We start from the raw sequence: 20107 nt of genomic DNA, 5'->3' as shown, positions 1-20107 counted from the left end.
GAGTTAATTCAACTGAAAGCTTTGCACATGTGAGACTCAAAGAAGAAAGGTTAAAAAGAGTTAAAAGGTTAAAAAGGTTAAAAAGGTTAAAAGGGAGAGGCACCAAAATTTGAGAGAAGGTACCTGTGAGCTTCTAGTATTAAGAAAAGTACTTTTAAAGCAGAAGCCTACATCTACTTTAGCTAGGAAACTAAGTGAAAATGTTCTAGGCTTCAAATTTTGATATGTTTATATGTTTGACAAGGATTGAACACTGTTATGTGGTGTATATGGGGATCTTGGTAAGCTATTAATTACCCTTTTCCAAGTGGCGTGTGATGGCTTCCATCTTCTTAACGCACTCCTATTCAGCACAAGAAATCTTAGAAGTACTATTTATTCTAAAGCACCTGTTAAGGTGGGCTCTCTAACCTTGCTATGTGTAGAAATGTTGTATTACAGCACTTGTAGAGCAGTTTTGTGCCTATGCAACTGCTAGACCTAATGTAATGATCAAGTTGCACATAGCAGCTCTCCCTTTCATTTGTGCTAGCATGCTAAATGTTTTTAACTGTTGTGCAGGCTCTGAAGCATGCAGGCTTGTAGTTTTCTCTCTCAGTGCTTGTACAGCTGTGTCCACAAATGCATCTGTCCAGTAAAATCCAAGGAAATGTTCCTGGATGCCAGGATTAAGCTTAGATAGCTGCAGCTCTAATAACTCACATGCAGCTCACATTGTAGTTCTAAGTGCTGACAGTTGCTTTCCAGTCCTACTGGAATAAGCAACATCATTCTTCCATCTAAACTCAATAGTCAAAATGCGTTGGTGTATGAACTACATCATGTTGCTGCTCTCAGGACCCTAAGGAGAGATGCTATTAAGGTTCCAAGGCAAAAATTCAAGCCTAAAGATTTTATTGACTAGAAGTTAAATGTGTGATAACTAATGCAAAAACAGCACTTGTAGGTAGGCTGTGTCTCCTTCCTCAGAATGCTCATTAATAAGATACTTTCTGGACAACCAGTCCCACCAAGGCCACTGAAGGGATGCTAACTACATATTTTGAAGAGGTTTTAATTTTATGGAGGACCCAGAAGAAAATTATACCAGAAATCAGAGTAAGCAAGGCTATATAGACTTAGTGATGTCTGTAGTGTGCTGACAAGACATGAAGGATTTTCAAGATAATAGTGTTCCTCATTTTTAGACCTCAGGAAAAAACACCACCCTGTTAAATAAGGTATTTCCTCACTGTGTGTCCATCTAAATTATCCTTGACTCTTTACCTGGCAAGGTCTGTCCTTCTCCCACTGGCTTACACTTCTTCTCCCAGGAGGCTGAATAGCAGCCCAGCAGCAATCTCTAATAAAACACCTGTATGGAAAGTATCTGAATTTCCTCTAAGCCTATAAAATGAATCCTAATCACTCTTATCTCACATGTTTTCCAGAGCAGGTTTTTGTAGTTCTCTAATCTTTAAACTTTTGTTTTTGTGCCTGGTTTTAATGTTAAAACTTATTTCATGGTTCTCTTCTGCCATGACAGGACAAATCTATTTATTTTTGTCTCTGTCAAGACTTGCATTCCTTCTACTTACTTATAACCTGCCAAAATGAACTATCTGGATCCATAAATGCCTCTGTACTCTGAGTATCTTTTTATTTTAGCCTACCTCCCATGTACCCTACATACATTTCCCAGCCTCAGGTGATGGATCCCTCATATTACACCAAAATTAATATTGTTCAGATTACTATGTCTTTTTGAGTAGTCTAGATCTTGGTCTATCACCCTGTGTTTACACCTTTGGTTTCTGGTGTTCAGCAATACCATGCAACCAGCTGTAGAGGCTCATGTAGCCTGCTAAAGACTGAAAAGGAGTGGTGTGAGGCCTTTTAGGACTGCTTCAGACTTCTGTTGGATCAAATTTCCTTACAGATATTCCTATTTCTTATGAGTCTTCCTTCTGGGGGAGTTTAAGATATCAATTTTAATTATTTTAATGCTAGACTGGATTCTTAGAATTATTGCTGTCTATGTCTGTATCAGGAATAAGCATGAGTCTGCAAATGAAAATATCTGATGCTGAGGGTTGTGTTCCCACTATGGGTTCTGTGTGTGTGGTTGGTTTAGGTTAGCTCTTGACTGGCCTCATGGACTTTACTACCATTGAGTTGCAGAGAGTGTTGAGCATTCACTGGTGGTGCAGCCTCTGGTGATCCATCTGAAAACTTCATGTTCAAGTCAAAGTGCAGTACATGGAGACAATCTGCTTCAAACCCACGCTCTTGGCTCTCACTTATTTAACATCATCAAAGTGGGAATCTGCACTAGTGCTGGTGCACAGATCAACACCTGTCAGACAGTCTGGGAGATTACTGTTGCCATTAATTAACTTAATCCACATCTGGAGAAGGCACACAGGGATGTGGAAGATTTCTATCTCTTTGTTAGTTAATGGGAGAAGCTTACAAAGCCAATCTTCAAAGCAGATACAGCTACAGATAGGAAAAAAGAAAACATTCCCTCTTCACTTGCCTCCAGTTTGATCTATAAGAGGTCTAGTATCACGATGGCAGAATACATTTTGAAGTAATGGATAATTGGGCTTACTATGTTTAGTGTAGTGATCAAATTAATAGCAGGATTGACTTTTTATTTGGTGAAAGGAGGGGTAAGAAAGGCAGGGCAAAGCCCCTATTATCGGCTGTGTACTGAAGATATCAGAGTACTCTCAGAGAGCTCTGGAAATAGGGACTATGTATTTTAGCTGGTGGTATGCTATGCAAACACTTAGTGAAAACACTTAAACATCAAGAAAAGCAAATTACTCTGCCCTGGGGAAAGGGGGTTGGGGTTGTTATATTCAACTGCTATTACTGCTGTGCAGTTGTTAAAAAACCACCACTGCACCACAGCAGATGAAAGTATTCTGTCACTTACGACAATCTAATACCAGAAAGGATCCTCGTAACATGCTAAAAGACAAATGTCACAATAAAATACCTGGTGATGTTTTTTCAAATTGCTCACAACAGGCTCACAGACTGAACTATGCCCTACTGATCACTTGAAATTTTACTAACATATTCCAATATTCTTGTGTATCAGGTAGCTTTTCAGAAGTATATTCTCAAGAACTTTCTATTCCTTACAGTATGCTGAGTAGAAAAAAGTAAAACTGCATCTTCAACAGGTTAGCTCCCACACTAGCCTGATGGTTATATAACTGCTCCTCCCAGAAACTGAGACATAATGTAGTCTTTTTCTGCATCCTCCTCTGTTACACAAAATCACAGCTCAAAACTGGAGTCTGAGTCACTAACATCAACACAGAGAAACGGAAAATCCAGCTAGTGCCTTTCTTCCCCCTCTCCCCTCCCATTTGCTTGAATATGCAAGCATTTCAAGGCAGGTATTCACACACATCACTTGCTGACTTGTGTTTTAGTGGCACTTGTACAGCTGGGAGTTGGACAAGCAGGGAGATCTACACATAAAAGTTGTCCAGAGCTGATGCAGCCACCCTTCAGATCTGCACCTACAGCCTCCTCCTAATTCCCAGAACCACATGCTGGGCTGCTACAAAACCGTCCTCAGAGCTGCTCTGAGGGCTGTGCTGCAGCCTGGGGAAGGCAGCACAGGCAAATGGGGCAAAAGCTGCTGTGCGACAGCAATGCTCACAGAGGGGGAGCTGGGCTGCTTAACAGACAAGATGCAGTCATGTGTGCCGTCTAAAGGTATAAAAGAAAGGCCAAGTGCCCTAACAGCCACATTGCTTAGGGAGGGTGTGAATAGGCCCATCTCTTTGTGTGAGCTCCAACTCTTAAGGTGCCTTAAGTGTAGCGAAAACAAGCCCCAGTATCAGCTCTTCTTCCTGCTTGATTTTATGTTGTGGTCACAGTTGCAAAGGTAAGGATGTTATTTTGCTCCTCTGGCAGTGAGTCAAAACCCAGAAGTTTGTATTAGAAAAGTGGCCTGTAAAATACTGTGTTAACAGACATGCAAAGCCTCTGACTTCTGGGGAATAACCAGCTTTGAAGTAAAATACATTCAGCAATAATCCATGCACACTTCATTAATTTCAGAACTGCAACAGCCAAGTACTGCTTAGAAAAAGCTGTAAGATACTAATGAAGGCTTTGGGGTTTATTTTTATTTTTAATCCCAAAAGCTCCTTATCTCCCTTCTCCATGTTTTTTCTTTCAATTTACAGTAGTCTAAGTTAAAGCTCATCTAATAAAAAAATGACAAATTAAGTTCGGCTAACCTCTTCACCCCCCTCTTGATGAGAATCTTTTCTTCCTTGGGGAGTAAATGCAACAACTTTACAATTGGTACATTGCTTATTTAAGATAACTTTCCTTTGCACTTTGTGTTTAATGTAATTTGGCTGATCTGGGACATTTCAGCACTTAAATAATTGAGATAGCAAGGGCAGCAATTTTTGCCAAGTCTTAAATAGCACAAGGATCTCTAGGCAGAAAGGCAGCATTTTATTATCTTTCAACATGCAGTCATCTTCCTCTACCACACCCCCAGTCAAGTTTGAGAACCCTTGACACGGGCTACTGCACGATATGAAATACCAGTTTACTGTTAAAATCTGAGTCAAAGCTTAGACTCAAAACAAAGAGTAGCTGCAGTTTAACACTGGATTTAAGTGCAGGTCTGAGGAGTTGCTGCTGGAATGGGGGTGTTCATGACACTTATCCCGCCCTGCTGCTCGGCTGTGCAGCTGCAGTGCATGCCATGTCCAAAAAGCATTGATACACTGGAAAAACCAACTTTCAAAAAGCCAGCTGATCCCTAAGCCTGATGCAAGAGGTACAGCACGATGTCCAGCTGGGCGGTGGAACAGGGCCACCTTGCTGCCGCAACCTGCTATTACTCCAGCCTTTGAGGCTGTACTAGGGATTTTTGAAATTTGTTTCAACACTTCAATTCATAAAAAACTGGCTCTAAAAGAAGCCACTCTTCGAGTTACATGCTCTCTTCTTGCACTTAAAGAGCTCATGTGAATGAGCAGAAAGAAACCAACTAGGCTGGAAATCAGGAGCAACCAGCCTCCCCAATAAGAAGGGATAGGGCAAATGATGTTTGCTTCAGTGATCAGAACAGACTTAAACAGGAAAGTTCCAATTTTTATAGAGAAACATAGTAATCCCTTTCCTTTACAGTGTTTGAACATTAAATCTGCTCAAGACAAACCAACTACTTCACCAGCTGTACCTGAATAACAAAGTATATACGTGGATAAGTTACTGCAACCAACTTGCTTTGTGTGGAAATTGCCCTACCTCGTCACATTTCTGCTGGCTGTGCTCCTGCCACCGAGTTCCCCACAGTACAGGGCACCGTGGGCCTGTGCCTGTTTTAAGCAACAAGAGATCTTTTCTGCCGCAGTTCTCATTACTCTCTACGTATCAGGTTTTCTTTGTAGCTTCCTAGATAAATTTGCCTCGCACTCCTCTTCTGAAGGCGGCCGAGAAGTATCTTAAGCGCAAATACCATTAACGGGGCCCGAGAGGAAATGTGCTCAGGCTTTCGGGGTCACTGAACAAGCCCCCGCCCACCTCACGGCACTGCTGCCCTCACCGCGTTTCCACGGCTCAGCGCCCCTGGCCTGACCCCCGCTGCCCTCATAGGCGCCCGCCGCTCCCCGCAATCGCCGCGGAGCTGCTCTGGTTGGAGCCCCGGCGGGACTCCCCCGGTATAAACCCCCTCCCGCGCCTCTTCCCGCCCCCAATGGGATCCGACCGCCCCCCGGGGCCATTTTGCGCCGGGCCGAGTCCGCCGGGAAGGGCGGCGAGGCTCGCTCGGGTGCGGCGGTGCCGATGGGAGCGGCGGCCGGGCCCGCCCTGGCCGAGCCCCGGCCTCGGCCGAGCCCCGGCCTCGGCCGCCCGTCCCCACTCACGGCAGCCGCGGTCGGCGTCGGGCTCACGCGGGCGCCGTGGGGACCACTATTGCTGTGGTGCCGGCGGGGCGCGGCAGGGGGCGATGGCGGGAGGCGCTGCGAAAGCGGAGAGGAGGGGACGGTGTTACGGCAACTTCTGACTCGGAAAGGAACCACAGGGATCATCGAGTCCGACTCCTGGCTCTGTACAGGACAGCCCCAACAGTCCATGTGCCTGAGAGCGTTGTCCAGAAGCTTCTTGAACTGTGTCGGGCTTGGTGCTGTGACCACTTCCCTGGGGAGCCTGTTCCAGTGCCCAACCACCCTCTGGGGGAAGAATTTTATTCCAATATCCAACCTAAACCGCCCTTGATACAACTCCAGGCCAGTCCCTCGGGTCATGTCACCAGAGAAAAGACATCAATACCTGTCCCTCCCCTTCACGAGGAAATTGTAGGCACTGATGAGGTCTCCCCTCAGTCTCCTCCAGTTTGGACAGACCAAGTGACCTCAGCCACTCCTTGTATGGCTTCTCCTCAAGGACCTTCGCCATCTTGGTTGCCCTCCTTTGGACACTCTTTACCAGCTTAATATTTTTCTTATATTGTGGTATCATGTCATGGCAGCGCTGGGTCTGCCTGTGTCGCAAGCAGCATTTTACGAGGATCCCTCCTCTCAATGGCAGGGTTGAGGGGTTTTTTTCAGTCTGTGCCTCAACTGAGATGCCAGGTGCCCTGCAACCATGGCTTTGGCTGCAGAATGTTGTGGGAAGCCTGTGAAGAGACAGGTGCAGTCCCCAGCCAGCATTGCTGCACAGGCTTGCCCACAACCCACATCGCCTTAGCTCCGTGCTGGTCATCCTGACCACACCTGAGCTTGCTGCCCAGGATCCACTCTCTTTTGTGGTGCTTTATTATTATTTTTTCCAGGACAAGGGACACCATAAAACCACTCTTGTGCAGTCAAAATTGAAAAAAACAACAGTGTCTGTCCAGCAATCCCCAAACAAAATTCTGGCCATCTGATTCCACACAGTGATATTAATATTTAATTAAATATTAATTAAATATTAATATTTAATTTAACCACTGCTGTCTTTAGCTCATCTTCTTCATTCCAGATTTATCCCTCTCCATTGTTCTGTGTAAGCTGTTGTCCCTGTTGGAGTTTATTTAAGCAAGCTGTCCAGCACTGTCCCTGATCTCAGCACTTAGGCTCTGGTGTTTGTAAAGTGTGTGTGTTAGCAGTGCTGAATTACATGAGCCTTGGCTCACGGTTTTGATTCATCTGAAATTAAATGAGTGTACCAAAAATGTCAGAGTGTGTTCTGCTGGTGTTCCTTAGTGCATCCTACCTGCTTAAATATATTTGTATGCATTTCCTGGCTGAGTTGAGTCAGCCAGTGTTCTCAGGGCTCTTGCCAAGCCAGTTTGTTCTGTTATCCAAGCAGCTTCCAGCTTCTTATTTACACCTTTTGCATTACTGTTTGGATTTAGTGGAATACTATCAGCTATTTCATGTTGTAAAATAAAACTGTTTCTTCCAATGAAAGGCTTCTAGCAGTTTCCACTCAACTTCTACCATCAGGAGGTGATTACATTATTCCATTGCTTTTTTCTTCCTGACAAAAAAATTCAAAAGTGAGAGGTTTCTATATTGTAGCTGAATTAATTAATATATCTGTTTGATAGGATTTGTAATACTGCTGGAATTGTGGAAGGTGAGAGTAGGGAGAAACAGTATGGAAAGACAATCGGCAGAACAAAAGGATATGCAGATATGACCAAAAAAGAGACAATGAGATAGAATAAAAAAGAAGTTAATGGCCCAGCCTCTTACACTCCTTAGGAGCCCTGTTAAGAGACTGTTTTGTATGCAAAGCTACAGGGTTTTTTAATTCTTTCTCTCATCCTACCTTTCCACTACTGTCCCTTCTTTGTGGAAATCAGTTGCTGCCTTTACTTTCAGGGTGATCTGAGTCCTACATATCTAATTACTCTCTGAAAAATCTATTTCATACTTTTCAGACCTGAAGAAAATATTTTGGGCCAGAAACTTATCCTCAGTTCCCAGCTGTGCCTGTGTTGGCCTACGTACCCCTGCTAGCCCTTTTTCCTGGTAATTTTGCAATGATGAAAGCTGTGCAATACTCATCCAATACTGGTGAAGCTTTATCAGTACTGAAAAGTACTTATTATTTATAGATACCCCCTCTGCTATTTCCACATGGAAAGAGAGACAGCCAGTGTAAGATGCCAGTGTTACTATGGCCATGCTGGGGGCTATTTGCTGTTGCTTCTTCCTGGGCTGGCATTTTCCTCTGCACACTTGGCACCACCCCAGGGGCCCAAGTAATGCTGGCCAGGCATCTCACAGTCATGCTGGCCCCAGAGCAGAATGCCCCTCAGGGTGGCACGGGGCTGGCTGTGTGTCCCCGGCCAGCTGTGCCTGGGCAGCTGCCTCAGCTGTGAGGGATGCAGAGCTGTGAGAGCCATGGCTCTCTGCTGGGCCGCACACCTGAGCTCCCAGCTCCAGATGGCAGGGCCTCAGTGCCCACCCTGTGCCCTCCCGCCCCGACGGCCAAGCCAGGCCCCACTTGTTGCCCTGATGGTGGCACTCCTGGCCCCCAGTGCTCTCCAAGGGCTTCTCCTGGGGCACCTTCCTGCAACCTTTCAGACCCTGCACAAAACCCAGCAGAGACCTGCAGAGGGGCTGCTTACAGGAGCCTGGAGGGACAGTGCCGGAGTCTTCCCCGGATTTGGGTGACTCCGGATGGTGGTAAAGTCTCTCCTCCAACCCGTGCCTTCAAAGAAAGACTCAGTAGTCTTCAGTCGTCCGGTCTCAAGGCAGTTTATTGCATATTATCTCAAGGCACACAGACTCCCTGACATTGTCCCTGACTCTGTCTGTCCCCGTCTCTGTCTGTCCCCGTCTCTGGCTGTCCCCCTCTCTCCTCCCCGAAGGGAGGGTGCCATCTTTTATATCACACATTACGTATTAGGTGTTTATAGTTTTTTCCCAATGCCTACTACCTATGTTGAACAGTGACTTTCTACTCTAAACCAATCTGTGAGTGCCAACACCACCAAGAACATGGAGAATAGGAAGAAGAAAGAAGGAGGACAGGGCACGCCCAAATCCCTCCATCTTAGAACCTCTGACCCCCATGTACAAACCTCAGACCCCCCTGTACAAGGCCTAAAACCCCCCTGTACAGCACTCAAAAATCCTACCTTTCACCTTGTGACTACTTCTATTATAATATCTAAACTTTTGTGATTTCTTGTTCTTCCTGCAAGGTTGGTAAATTGTTCCATGGGTCAAGCTCAAGACCACAGGGGTCCCTGGCCGCCTGCCAGGGTCTCAGAGGCTTCTGCCCTGGGCCCAGAACATCCAAGAGTGTCTGAGGGACACCTTGGGTTCCGACAGGACAGCACCAGGGGCAATGGCTTCCCACTGACAGAGAGCGGGGTTAGGCTGGAGATGTGGAAGAAACTGTGGCCTCTGAGGCTGGCGACACCGTGGGCCACGCTGCCCAATCCCTGGCAGTGTTCCAGGTCAAGTTGGATGGGGCTTGGAGCAATGTGGCCTGGTGGAAGGTGTCCCTGCCCTTGGCAGCAGGGTTGCAACAAGACAATTTCTAAGGATCCTTCCAAGTGGAACCATTCTGTGATTCTGGGATCAGAGGGGTCGGGGGCACCTGGGCTTAATTGGTGATTAGAACCAATTCAGCGCTGTAAGTTTGGTTGAGTTCACAGAGACTGTTCACAAGCCCAGTGTTGTATTGTGTTGTTTAAGTTGTTCCGTTTCCTTAAATGGTTTGGTCCTGTACCCCCAAGCTAATGGTTCTGCCCTCCCTTACCTCCTCCCACTCGAATGTCAATCCTATTCCCCCTCCACCCCTACCCCTCGAAATCTGCCGAGTCATTCCCCTTACTCCCCACCCCGGGGTCTGCCTGTCATTCGACAGTCTTTCCCCTCCATCCAGAAAGTTCCACCGAGGGCATCGAGTGATAGGTCGGACACTGGGGTCCCCTGCCCTCGACTCCCTCTATTGGTGCCTGTTCCTGCCCATTCTCCCTGGTGCCCCTCCTCTCTACCTCCCCTAGGTCAGTGAGAAGACCACTCCTCTATTCCCTCCCTCATTTAAATGTTGCTGCACGGCTCAGTTCAGTGCTCTTGTTGGCTGTTATTCCCTGGACTGAGGAGCTCCTCGGAGCATTCCAATAAACCTGGACTGTGAACCCCAGCAGGAGTCAGCTCATTTCTTCTGCTATCCTCGCCAAAGTCTCTCCAGTGGTCTAGGGCGAAACCCAAAGCCACTCTCCTAACCCCCCGGGGCACTGGAAGGTGGCCCCTGCTGTCCGCAGTGCCAATGCAAGCTGGGTAGTCTCCGAGCACTCAGTCAGAGTGGGCACGGCGACAGCCCAGATTCCCAGCATGTGACATTTACCAATACTATAGCTCTGGCTGAGATCAAGAAAGGCTTGCATGCTCCAGATTGTGCAAAACTGCATTTTATTGAAACAACAACACAGCAGTTTCTTGCTTGCTAGTCATACATACACTAACTATGGAGCATTAATATGTGTCCAAACAGATATACATACTAAATTTATATTGTTCTATTATCATATTTATTATGATTAATTTTTCATTATATAACATTTTACACATCAAATAAACAATTATAAATATAACTTATTCTGTGTAATTATATAGGAATTATATATAATTGTTCTTTTATTTCATTTCCATTTCATTTAATTATTGTTTTGTTGTGTTAAATACAGTATGTGCATAATATATATTTTATAAATACATCTATATAATAAAAATCTTGCCTCTGATAAAAGCAGCAACTAGAGTATTAATACGTGTCACAACACCCACAAATGACTCTGACATAATTGTGACATTATATATGTGCTATTTCTTTTTATAAAATAACATAATTTATAAACTATCACTATAATATGTATCTACTAAAGCACATCTATTGATAAAAATATTTGTCATTATATATACATATGTCTATCGTATACATATGATAGACATCATACATATGTGTCTATGTATCCCATTCATTCCTGTCTTTGTCATGGCACTAAAAGCTGCTTCTCTGCCACCAGCTGCAAGCCCCATGAGCACATGCGTCCAAAGGAGGGCAGCAAGGCTGGTGAAGGGCTGGGAACACAAGCCCTGTGAGGAACAGAGCTGGAGTTGTTTAGCCTGGAGAAACGGAGACTCAGAGACAACCTTATCACTCTCTACAACTACGTGAAAGGTGGTTGTAGTCAGGTGGGGGTTGGCCTCTCTCTCCAGGCAGGTACGAGAGGACACAGTCTTAAGCTGTGCCAAGGGAAATTTAGGTTGGATGTCAGGAAAAAGTTTTTTACTGAAAGAGTGATAAAGTACTGGAATTGTCTGCCTGGGGGAGGTGGTGGAGTCACCATCCCTGGATGTGTTTAAAAAAAGACTGGATATGGCACTCAGTGTCACGGTATAGTTGAGGTGGTGTTAGGGCACAGGTTGGACTCAGTGATCTTAAATGTCTCTTCCAACCTAGTGATTCTGTGATTCTCTAATTCCGAGACTCTATGTGCCCCGCTAACAGTGGCCATAGGCCAGCACTCTTGCCAGGCGATGGCGCAAATCAAGGCAGGCTTGCATTGCCTAGGAGTGGGAGGCCAGATCCTGCGCCAGGCCGTGGAAGAGGTTGGGTGGCTTAACCCTTTTTACATATGGGGACAACCGGATCTTCTCCAGAAGCCTCTGGTTGCCCACTGTAAAATGCTCCAGGTGTTTCTCTTCCAGAGATAAGCACAGCTGCTCCAGAGCATCCGACAGCTGAAGCAGGAAATGTCTCCTGTGCCACTGCAACACCGGTACGGTGTTCAGCAGCCACGTGACGTTGGTCTTGATGGAATGGATGGAAAAGTCCTTGCGCGCAAGAACACGGGCAAGGAGCTGCAGGCATTTAAGGTGTGAGTTGTCCTGGGGGGCCCGCCTGGCCATGTGCCTGAAGAACTTTGTCTCTGCCACAGTGTAGGTCTCAGGCCACATTGTGCTTGGGGTGTGAGCCCCTCGATGCCGGCTGCTGATAAAGATGTCTGAGGCATGCCGCCGCACCCCGAACAGCACCTTAACCTGGAAGCTTTCTTGGCTGTTGGTCAGCCTGAGGTGGCAGGAGCGTTTGGAGGGCAGCAGCACTAAATGCCAACTGTGTGACTGGGGCAAAAGCCACCAGCTTGCTTCCACCAGTGCGCAGAACCAGTGGACAGTTTTCTTCACATCAAGGTAGGAGCCGTGTCTAGGAGGTTGGTCTGCTGAGTCTTCCTCCTAATCATGTCAGGGTGGTGCTGGAAGCACAGCATGTTCATACCCTGGTAATCCCTCGGGCAGCTGCACTCCAGCTCCACATGAACACGGAAGTGCCTGCCAGGATTCTGCTGGTCAGTGTCACACACCAGGTGGAAGATGTGGCCTAGGGGTGGAGTCAGGGGTACAAGCACCTGGTACACAACTTCCTCCTCACGGGCAGTCCAACCTTCAAAGGCCCTGCCAAAACCAATGGATTGTTGCAGCACCGGGTAGAAAGTCCCACTCGAGGCATGCTCAAGGACAGTTGTGAAATTGTCTTTCAGGGCCATTGTCCTGTTGCAGCCTGTCTGCAGGTCCTGTACAGGCCCCTGTATGTGCTCCTCTAGAAGCCATCTCACATCATATACGCATGTCTCGTCCTCTTCCTCTTCCTCCTTCTCCTTCAGGGCCATTGTCCTGTTGCAGCCTGTCTGCAGGTCCTGTACAGGCCCCTGCATGTGCTCCTCTAGAAGCCATCTCACATCATATACGCATGTCTCGTCCTCTTCCTCTTCCTCCTTCTCCTTCAGGGCCATTGTCCTGTTGCAGCCTGTCTGCAGGTCCTGTACAGGCCCCTGCATGTGCTCCTCTAGAAGCCATCTCACATCATATACGCATGTCTCGTCCTCTTCCTCTTCCTCCTTCTCCTTCAGGGCCATTGTCCTGTTGCAGCCTGTCTGCAGGTCCTGTACAGGCCCCTGTATGTGCTCCTCTAGAAGCCATCTCACATCATATACGCATGTCTCGTCCTCTTCCTCTTCCTCCTTCTCCTTCAGGGCCATTGTCCTGTTGCAGCCTGTCTGCAGGTCCTGTACAGGCCCCTGTATGTGCTCCTCTAGAAGCCATCTCACATCATATACGCATGTCTCGTCCTCTTCCTCTTCCTCCTTCTCCTTCAGGGCCATTGTCCTGTTGCAGCCTGTCTGCAGGTCCTGTACAGGCCCCTGCATGTGCTCCTCTAGAAGCCATCTCACATCATATACGCATGTCTCGTCCTCTTCCTCTTCCTCCTTCTCCTTCAGGGCCATTGTCCTGTTGCAGCCTGTCTGCAGGTCCTGTACAGGCCCCTGTATGTGCTCCTCTAGAAGCCATTTCACATCATATACACATGTCTCGTCCTCTTCCTCTTCCTCCTTCTCCTTCAGGGCCATTGTCCTGTTGCAGCCTGTCTGCAGGTCCTGTACAGGCCCCTGTATGTGCTCCTCTAGAAGCCATCTCAGATCACATACATATGTCTTGTCCTCTTCCTCCTTCTTCTTCTCCTTTTCCTTCTCCTCCTCACCACTGATCTCTGCCCCACAACTTCTTTTCCTCCACATAAAGCATACGGCCAAGAGAACAACCAAGAGCTCAGCAAATGCCCAGACCTGCCAGGGCTGCAAGGCAGACCAGTGCAGGTCTCTCCAGGATGTGCCACTCTGCATCAGCGCAAGCTGCTCCACTTCCTGCTCCAGCCGAATCCTCTCCTCTTCCTGGAACTTTGCACGCAGCTCCATTTGCAGACGCGTCACCTCATCCAAAACATCACCCACGGGCTGCGGGTACTGGACTACAGGTAGCAAGAGCAAGAACCACAATACGCAGAAATCCATGGTCTGCAGGAGGATGGAGAGAAGGCCTTGAGGGGAGTGGGGAGGGAGGCAGCTGGTAGTGGGGGCAGCAGGGACAGGAATCCCAGTGATCTGAGGGCAGGAAGAACAGGACCCCAGACAGCTGGGGGCAGGAGGGCCTGTCCCACTGCCCCAGCAGCAGCAGCAGCAGCAGCACTGTACTGTGGCCAAGGCTCTGCCATGAGGGGCTGTCCTTTCATGAAGAGGGAGAACCCAGCCTCGGGTGCAGCATTTCTGCCCCAGCCCTTGTCCCCAGCACAGCCTCCCTGCCACGTGTGCACTCACCGCTTGCCCAAGCAATACAGGGCCAGCATTACCTGCTGGGCCTTTTCTACCTGCCTCCATTGTGACACGTCCGCCGTGATGTCACAGCTGCCACAGCACATCACAACCCAGCCAACTTGATTCTTTGTCCCCACCCCAGCTCAGCCACTCAGAGTAGCCCTGGTGTACTGGTTAAGGCTGCTTTTGAGTGAACCTTCTTCAAAGAACTTCCCTTGGTCTTTCTTTTGTCTTTCTTACCAGCTGCCTCCATTGGCAGTCTCATAGATATCCATGTTGGAAGGCACCCTTGGGATCATTGAGTCTAAGCCTTGACTCCACACTGGTTGAGTTACCCTTAAATCTCTGCATCATCGAGGTTGAAAAAGTCCCTGAAGATCATACAGTTCAACTGCAAACTTAACACTGCCTACTCCACCCCAATGCCACAGGTCAGGTCCCCAAATGCCACATGCGCATGATTTCTAAATCTTTCTGAGGGTGGTGACTTAGCCATTGCCCTAGGCAGCCTGTTCCCAAGCTTGATATCCTTTTTGTTGAAGGAATATTTCCTAGATCTCTATCCAAAATCTGAATCTCCTGTGGCACAGCTTGAGATAATTTCCTCTGGTCATATTGTTTGTTCCCTGGGCTAATATAATAAACCCCACTTAGCTATAACCTCCCTTCAGGGATCATCTGCATCTGTCACGTGCAGACGTTTGAGCTGTGAAACCAGCTGCTCCCAAAGAAGAGAAAGGTGCTTCTTTTACACAATGTTTCCTATGATCCAAATGCAAAAGGACAAAATGTGTTCTCGGTGGTCAGAAGTTTCAGGCTGTCAGGAAACGTTTCTATGTGGGGAAAACCTTTCTGCCAAGTACGTCAGCTGAGGGAATCCATACCCTTCCAAGCAGAAGGAAAAATCCTAACTCTCCTTGTAGAAAATGTGAAAGTTTGGAGTGAAACTCAGTGCTAGAATGTGCCAGGATATCCATGTGGATTTTACTAACCTGCAAGGCCAGACTGTGAAGATGGGATCCCGGAAGCCAAGAAATGCCCTCTTGTTCTGGGGCTTTCTATTGCACTGGCAGCACAAGTGAGAGCCCTTCCTCAGCGTTTGCCTTCAGCAAGGCCCCAGTTTGGGCAAAGCCTGAATTCCCCATCTCTCTTGCTAATGACCCCAGGTTTGCCAAGGCTGTTTGGTCTCAGCCCAGGCAAGAGCAGAAAGAAGCCCTCACCTGGCTTCATAGACCCCTGAGATGAGCAAAGATGAGGAGTGTGCAGAGAAGGTAGACCGTCAGCACTGCACAGCAGCTTCTCTCAGCTGTAAATCACAGACATTTTAAACACTAAAGTTATGGTTTGGGGTTTGTGTTGTGTTTTGCTTGGAACCTTTTGCCCCACAGGAAAACCTGTGGCATTTTCCGTGTTGCACACCTGGATTTGAATGGTCCACTCTCGGTGCTGCCTAGATCGAACTCAAAATTGTTCCTTTACCCCTCTCTTTCCTCTGTTATGAAGTGTCACTTCAAAGGGTTGATGGGTAATACCACTTCTCTTTTCTCATCTTGTGCTCAGGAACTAGGAGAGCCACCGCTCCCCCTCCCCTGCCCCAGAGCTTGATCCTAAAAGGTTTCTGCAGTAGGGTAACACGGTCATGTTGCCAGTAGCTCAGCTGCCAGCACCAGTGGTAGTGCCCAAATCTCGTTCCACCACTGCAGGAGCTCTCCGCCCCCCCATCTTGTCCAGATCTGCAGCTTATTTAAATGTTGAGGTTTTTATCTAGCTCCCTGAATAAATAAACAATCCTATGGCACAGGGAAATTGAGGCTGTAATTTAGGGATCAAACAGCAGGTAGGGACAGGACTGGTTTAAGGTAACCTAAATAAATGTCGTGGTTTGACATGGAAGTGAATTTTTTTCAAGAAGTTGGATCAAACTAATCAGTGGTCAGGTTTAGATATTGGCACCTGGAGTGACCACTGAAAGTATGGACACGCCTCTGAGAACACAGGGGGTTAAAAGCAAGAACTCCCAGGAGAACTCTCTCTTTTGGTTCCGGTCGTCAGAGAGTGCAGACCTCCCCTGCCCGGCCTCGGGCTGGGTGGGGGAGGGGAAGCCATGCGGCCTTGTCTGGGTAGGCCATGGGGCTGGGGGTCTGGAGCCGAGCTAGCTCCTGTGGACGGAAGGGTGGAGAGAAGTAGAGATGCCTTTGCCCCCCCCCCCCCCCCCCCAAGAGGGAAAGAGACAGAGAGCCTGGCGGCACCTGGAAATTTGCCGGCAGAGGAGAAGGAGAAGGGGGGGGGGGGGGGAATGCCCAGCGTGGGAGGCGGCGGAACACCGGACCGAGATATCAGCCGTCCAAGGAGTCTGAACTTTTAACCTTTTCCAGGAAATGAGGGCTTTTTAAAAGTATTACTCCTCCTTGATTTGTAGTAGAAGAGAGATAGTCCGGGAACTGAGATGTTAGAAGAAGAAATATTTAAGTGGGAAGAGATGATAAAGTAGCTTTTGGCTAGACTTTTCTTGTTAGCCATGGACTGAACCAAAATCTCCTGCAATGGAGACTACATTTTAAGGGGATGCAGTGGTGACCCAGGGAGACCTGTTTCAGCTTCGAACAGCACAAGAATGGCGAGAAACGAAGAAAGCTAAAGAGGGAATGGTGATACCCTCTGTCTTCGGAAAGAAGATGAGTCCTGTTTGAACCCCTCAGCCCCAGGGGAAAATGAGGGGGACTGTAGTCCCAGGATGAGAAACTGAACTGTTGTATTTTTGAGTCCGTGGCAAAGCATCCTTAAAGGAGCCCTATGAGCAGTCTGTCCATGCACGGTAGTGAGAGCACTGTGACATAGAATGGAGAGTGTCACACTGGCATATTTTTTTTTCCGGGCGGTTGCCATGTGTGACAGAGAAACACAGGGGGGCAGCTGTGTTTCCTGGGGGGTCTGTGGTGCAAGAGAAACTTCTCTCTCCCGTGATAGTTTAAGTATAGATTACCTGAAGGGTGGTAATTTAATCAAGAATCCCGGGTAATGTTTCATAGCTGGGTGTTTTTGGAATTGGGAGGAGGAGGGGTAGTTTAAAAGGTCTTCATCCTGGATTTAGTTTATGTGTTTTCTGTATTAGTAATAGTTTAATAAAGTTTTTTTCCTTTGTTATTAAACTTGAGCCTGCTCTGCTCTGTTCCTGATAACATCTCACAGCATTTATTTAGAAAAGGTGCATTTTCATAGGGACGCTGGCATTGCGCCAGTGTCCAACCATGACAATAAAGTAATCTAACTACAGGTGTTGTGGAAAGAGGTAGTTGTGACATCCTCTTTGGCTGTGTGTTGTGCCACTTCCATTAGTTATGGGATCTGATTTATTTGGAAAGAAGGTGGGGTTTTCTTTTTTTTTTAATTCACAAGATTAATTATAAGAGTGAACAGGTCCCACATCCCGTAGATCGTGTGGCTGTACAAACAGGAGCATGGTTACTGAATCCAAGGGCTCTGAGTTACATCTGCCTCTGATCACTCCCATATGCATTCATAGTATGTTCTGCTATGTGTTACAGTTTCCTACCACATGCTAATTGATTCATTACTTTGTGCTAAGCATACAGTCACGTACTAGTCATTAACTGTCCTATATGTTGAATTCATTATGTATATGCTTAAATATTGTATCTCCTGGTCTGCCAATCCTCCTTCATGTAATACCATACATGTGTTGAAGACCTTCAGACTTTAAACTTCCTGCTCATTAGTTTTTGTATGATTTGTCAGTTACTTTTTGGAGCTCCTCTTTATTTCAGTTGTGCAACAACTCTAATTAAAGCTGTTGAGGCATTAGTGCTTTAGCCTATAGTAATACAATGTGTTTGAGAGGGGATGGAAAGAGTTAGTCAAAACAACCAGCATAGTAATGTCATCACAAACCCTATGTGGAGTTGAAGTTATGTTAGACCACAAAAGTTTTACAACAGTTAAAACTTCATAACTGGCTCAGAAAATGTCACTCTGGCAAACAAAATGTAGCTGGGAGGAGGCTGTTCCTATAATCCTTCTGATGAGAAGTTCACAGGTCAGAAATGAGAAAATATGGAAAGAAGGGTGTGTCACTCTCAAAATCCCAACCTGCAGAATTTTAGAATAAATACTTTAAAGAATCCAGGGATACACTGGATTTTTAATTTCTATATGAAGAAGATGGGCTTCTTTTGGTATGACTACTTTACACAGCACACTCTAAGATGTACCAGAAACAAGTTGACTTGAGCATACTTGTGTGCAAAACAAAAGAAAAGGTCCTCCAGATGTATTTCTACTGTATGTTTGAGATGGGTACAGAATTTTATCCTTTGTACCTGTAGTCCCAATGTAACACAGTTTTAGGTTCTACTATATGAATGCCCACCATCAGCATAGTCTAGAAAGATCTGTGGAATTCAGACCACCCTAATTTCATACATTGATACATTGTTCATTGCAGGAACTACTGGCCTGGGGGGAAATAGCTGTACCCTCACTGGCTTTTATCTTCCAAGCCCCAAAAGAAGCAGCTGAAAGTCCTGTTGCATGTAGTTAAGAAATGGCAAGTGAAGAGGCTGGGAGTAAGATCTGGGTAAAAGGTGTCTCTCCTAGGAAAAGCTAGTGCTTATGCACAGGATGTTAGTCTACCAGGAAGCAAACCCAGTAGAAAATGAGGCAAATAGTCTTGAGTAAGAGCTTGTTGAGCACCTGGCCTGGGCTATCCTAGCAGCTGCTCTCTGCATGCCTCCTGCTTGGGCAAAGCCAGGCACAAGATGTTATGAATAAATTTAAGGTTTAACCATTTGTATGTTTAACCATTTGTCTGTTTACTCCACAGTTCAAAATTGTTTGTATGTTTAATCATTTGTCTGCTTATTCCACAGTTTGAAAGTTCGCTTGAGTGTATTCACTAATTCCACCCCTGTTCGTATCTTCCCTACCTGATGTATTTGCCCCTATGCCCAGTTCACACTCCAGTTGTACCCCTCTAGTTTCAATATATCTCCCTGGTGTTAACCCCCTTTGTTAGAACCCCTTTATACTTAGTAAGTTGAACCCTCTTTGTCCCCATTCATGGCGTCGGGTAGTTCAGCCACTGCTCTCCAGGATGACTTCCTGATTCCCAGAAGGCCTAGTGTATGTTGCATGTTATTGCTGGACCCCAGCAGAGAACTAAAACTGGACTCAGACCACAAATCAAAGTAGGGACTGCACAACAATCCACATCTACGGGATAGGAAAGTTCCAAAGAATCAGAGAAAGCCTTTAATACCCCTGGAGCCGGTTGCCATGACTTGAGAGAGGTCTGAAGGGAGTAACCCCCTTAGACCAACGAGCCATAAGCAGAGTCTTTGGACGTATCCTCCAAGGGTGAAGATCCCGACCCTGCCGAAATCAACAGGATTGTCTATTCCTCCTCTGGGATATCTACTCCCCTGGGAGTAGCAGTGGTGTTGCGAACCCTGTACCCCACCGCCTTAGGCTATCTTTTAATAAAGGCCTTATCAAGAAAGGAGCACAAGGTGTCCTGGCCCTTTATTATTTACATCACAAGAGAGATTTCTTTCCCACTTGGCAGTCTTGAAACTCCCAATTTCCTGAGTACAGATTCATCCTGCAAGATAAAGCCTATGGCTGCAGCTGGGCAGACACAAGCACTGCTGGTGTACCAGTGTCTGCAAACCACTGCACGAGTGGGCTCTGTGAGTGTCCAGCAGGGGTTGTTGCCCCTAACATGGGCTCCTTTACCTGGTGTGCAATGTCAATTCACACACAGAGGAGAGGAATCTCTACTTCTTTATTCTAGTTTGTGTAAAGTAAGGAGTGAGGTGGTAACCCACAAAATGCTAGCTCCCTAATCACCAACACTTTACATTTTTTATACGTTTTTGCAAACAAAGTATCAGTATTTGTGGCTCCTTCTGTGCGGCCACTGAGCACTGTACAACTGCTAGATGCCAGCTAGCAGTTCCC

General features: G+C 46.8%; 2 protein-coding genes and 1 long non-coding RNA gene across 6 annotated transcripts in view; 1 reads left to right on the top strand and 2 right to left on the bottom strand.

The window, feature by feature from the left end:
• The window catches only part of LOC128817666 (uncharacterized), a 53259-nt gene extending 46378 nt beyond the window's left edge, over positions 1-6881 (bottom strand). For both annotated transcript variants that reach the window (XM_053996379.1, XM_053996388.1), the window contains exons 1-2: positions 5898-6881; positions 5281-5351 (exon numbers count right to left, since the gene is read on the bottom strand). In XM_053996379.1, coding sequence (XP_053852354.1) covers positions 5281-5351; positions 5898-6278 — 452 coding nt within the window. In that variant the 5' untranslated portion in view covers positions 6279-6881. The remainder of the gene's footprint in view (positions 1-5280; positions 5352-5897) is intronic.
• A 3517-nt stretch (positions 6882-10398) lies between these two features.
• Positions 10399-13942, bottom strand: LOC128810205 (uncharacterized). The gene is given in 2 exon segments (XM_053982855.1): positions 10399-12187; positions 12190-13942. Coding segments are annotated over 2 exon segments (2277 nt in total). The 5' UTR covers positions 13832-13942; the 3' UTR covers positions 10399-11552.
• A 354-nt stretch (positions 13943-14296) lies between these two features.
• On the top strand, positions 14297-17428 carry LOC128809903 (uncharacterized). 3 transcript variants are annotated; one of them, XR_008437873.1, is made up of 3 exons: positions 14297-14562; positions 14803-16005; positions 17392-17428. It is a non-coding gene; the product is annotated as an uncharacterized LOC128809903 (long non-coding RNA). The 3 variants fall into 3 exon arrangements; XR_008437867.1 differs by having other exon boundaries at positions 14297-15209; positions 15298-16005; XR_008437869.1 differs by having other exon boundaries at positions 14297-15402; positions 15692-16005.
• The last annotated feature ends 2679 nt before the right edge of the window (positions 17429-20107 follow it).

Source organism: Vidua macroura, chromosome 1 (assembly GCF_024509145.1).
Source record: "Vidua macroura isolate BioBank_ID:100142 chromosome 1, ASM2450914v1, whole genome shotgun sequence".
Taxonomy (NCBI): domain Eukaryota; kingdom Metazoa; phylum Chordata; class Aves; order Passeriformes; family Viduidae; genus Vidua; species Vidua macroura.
This window is presented reverse-complemented; position numbering and strand designations above follow the sequence as displayed.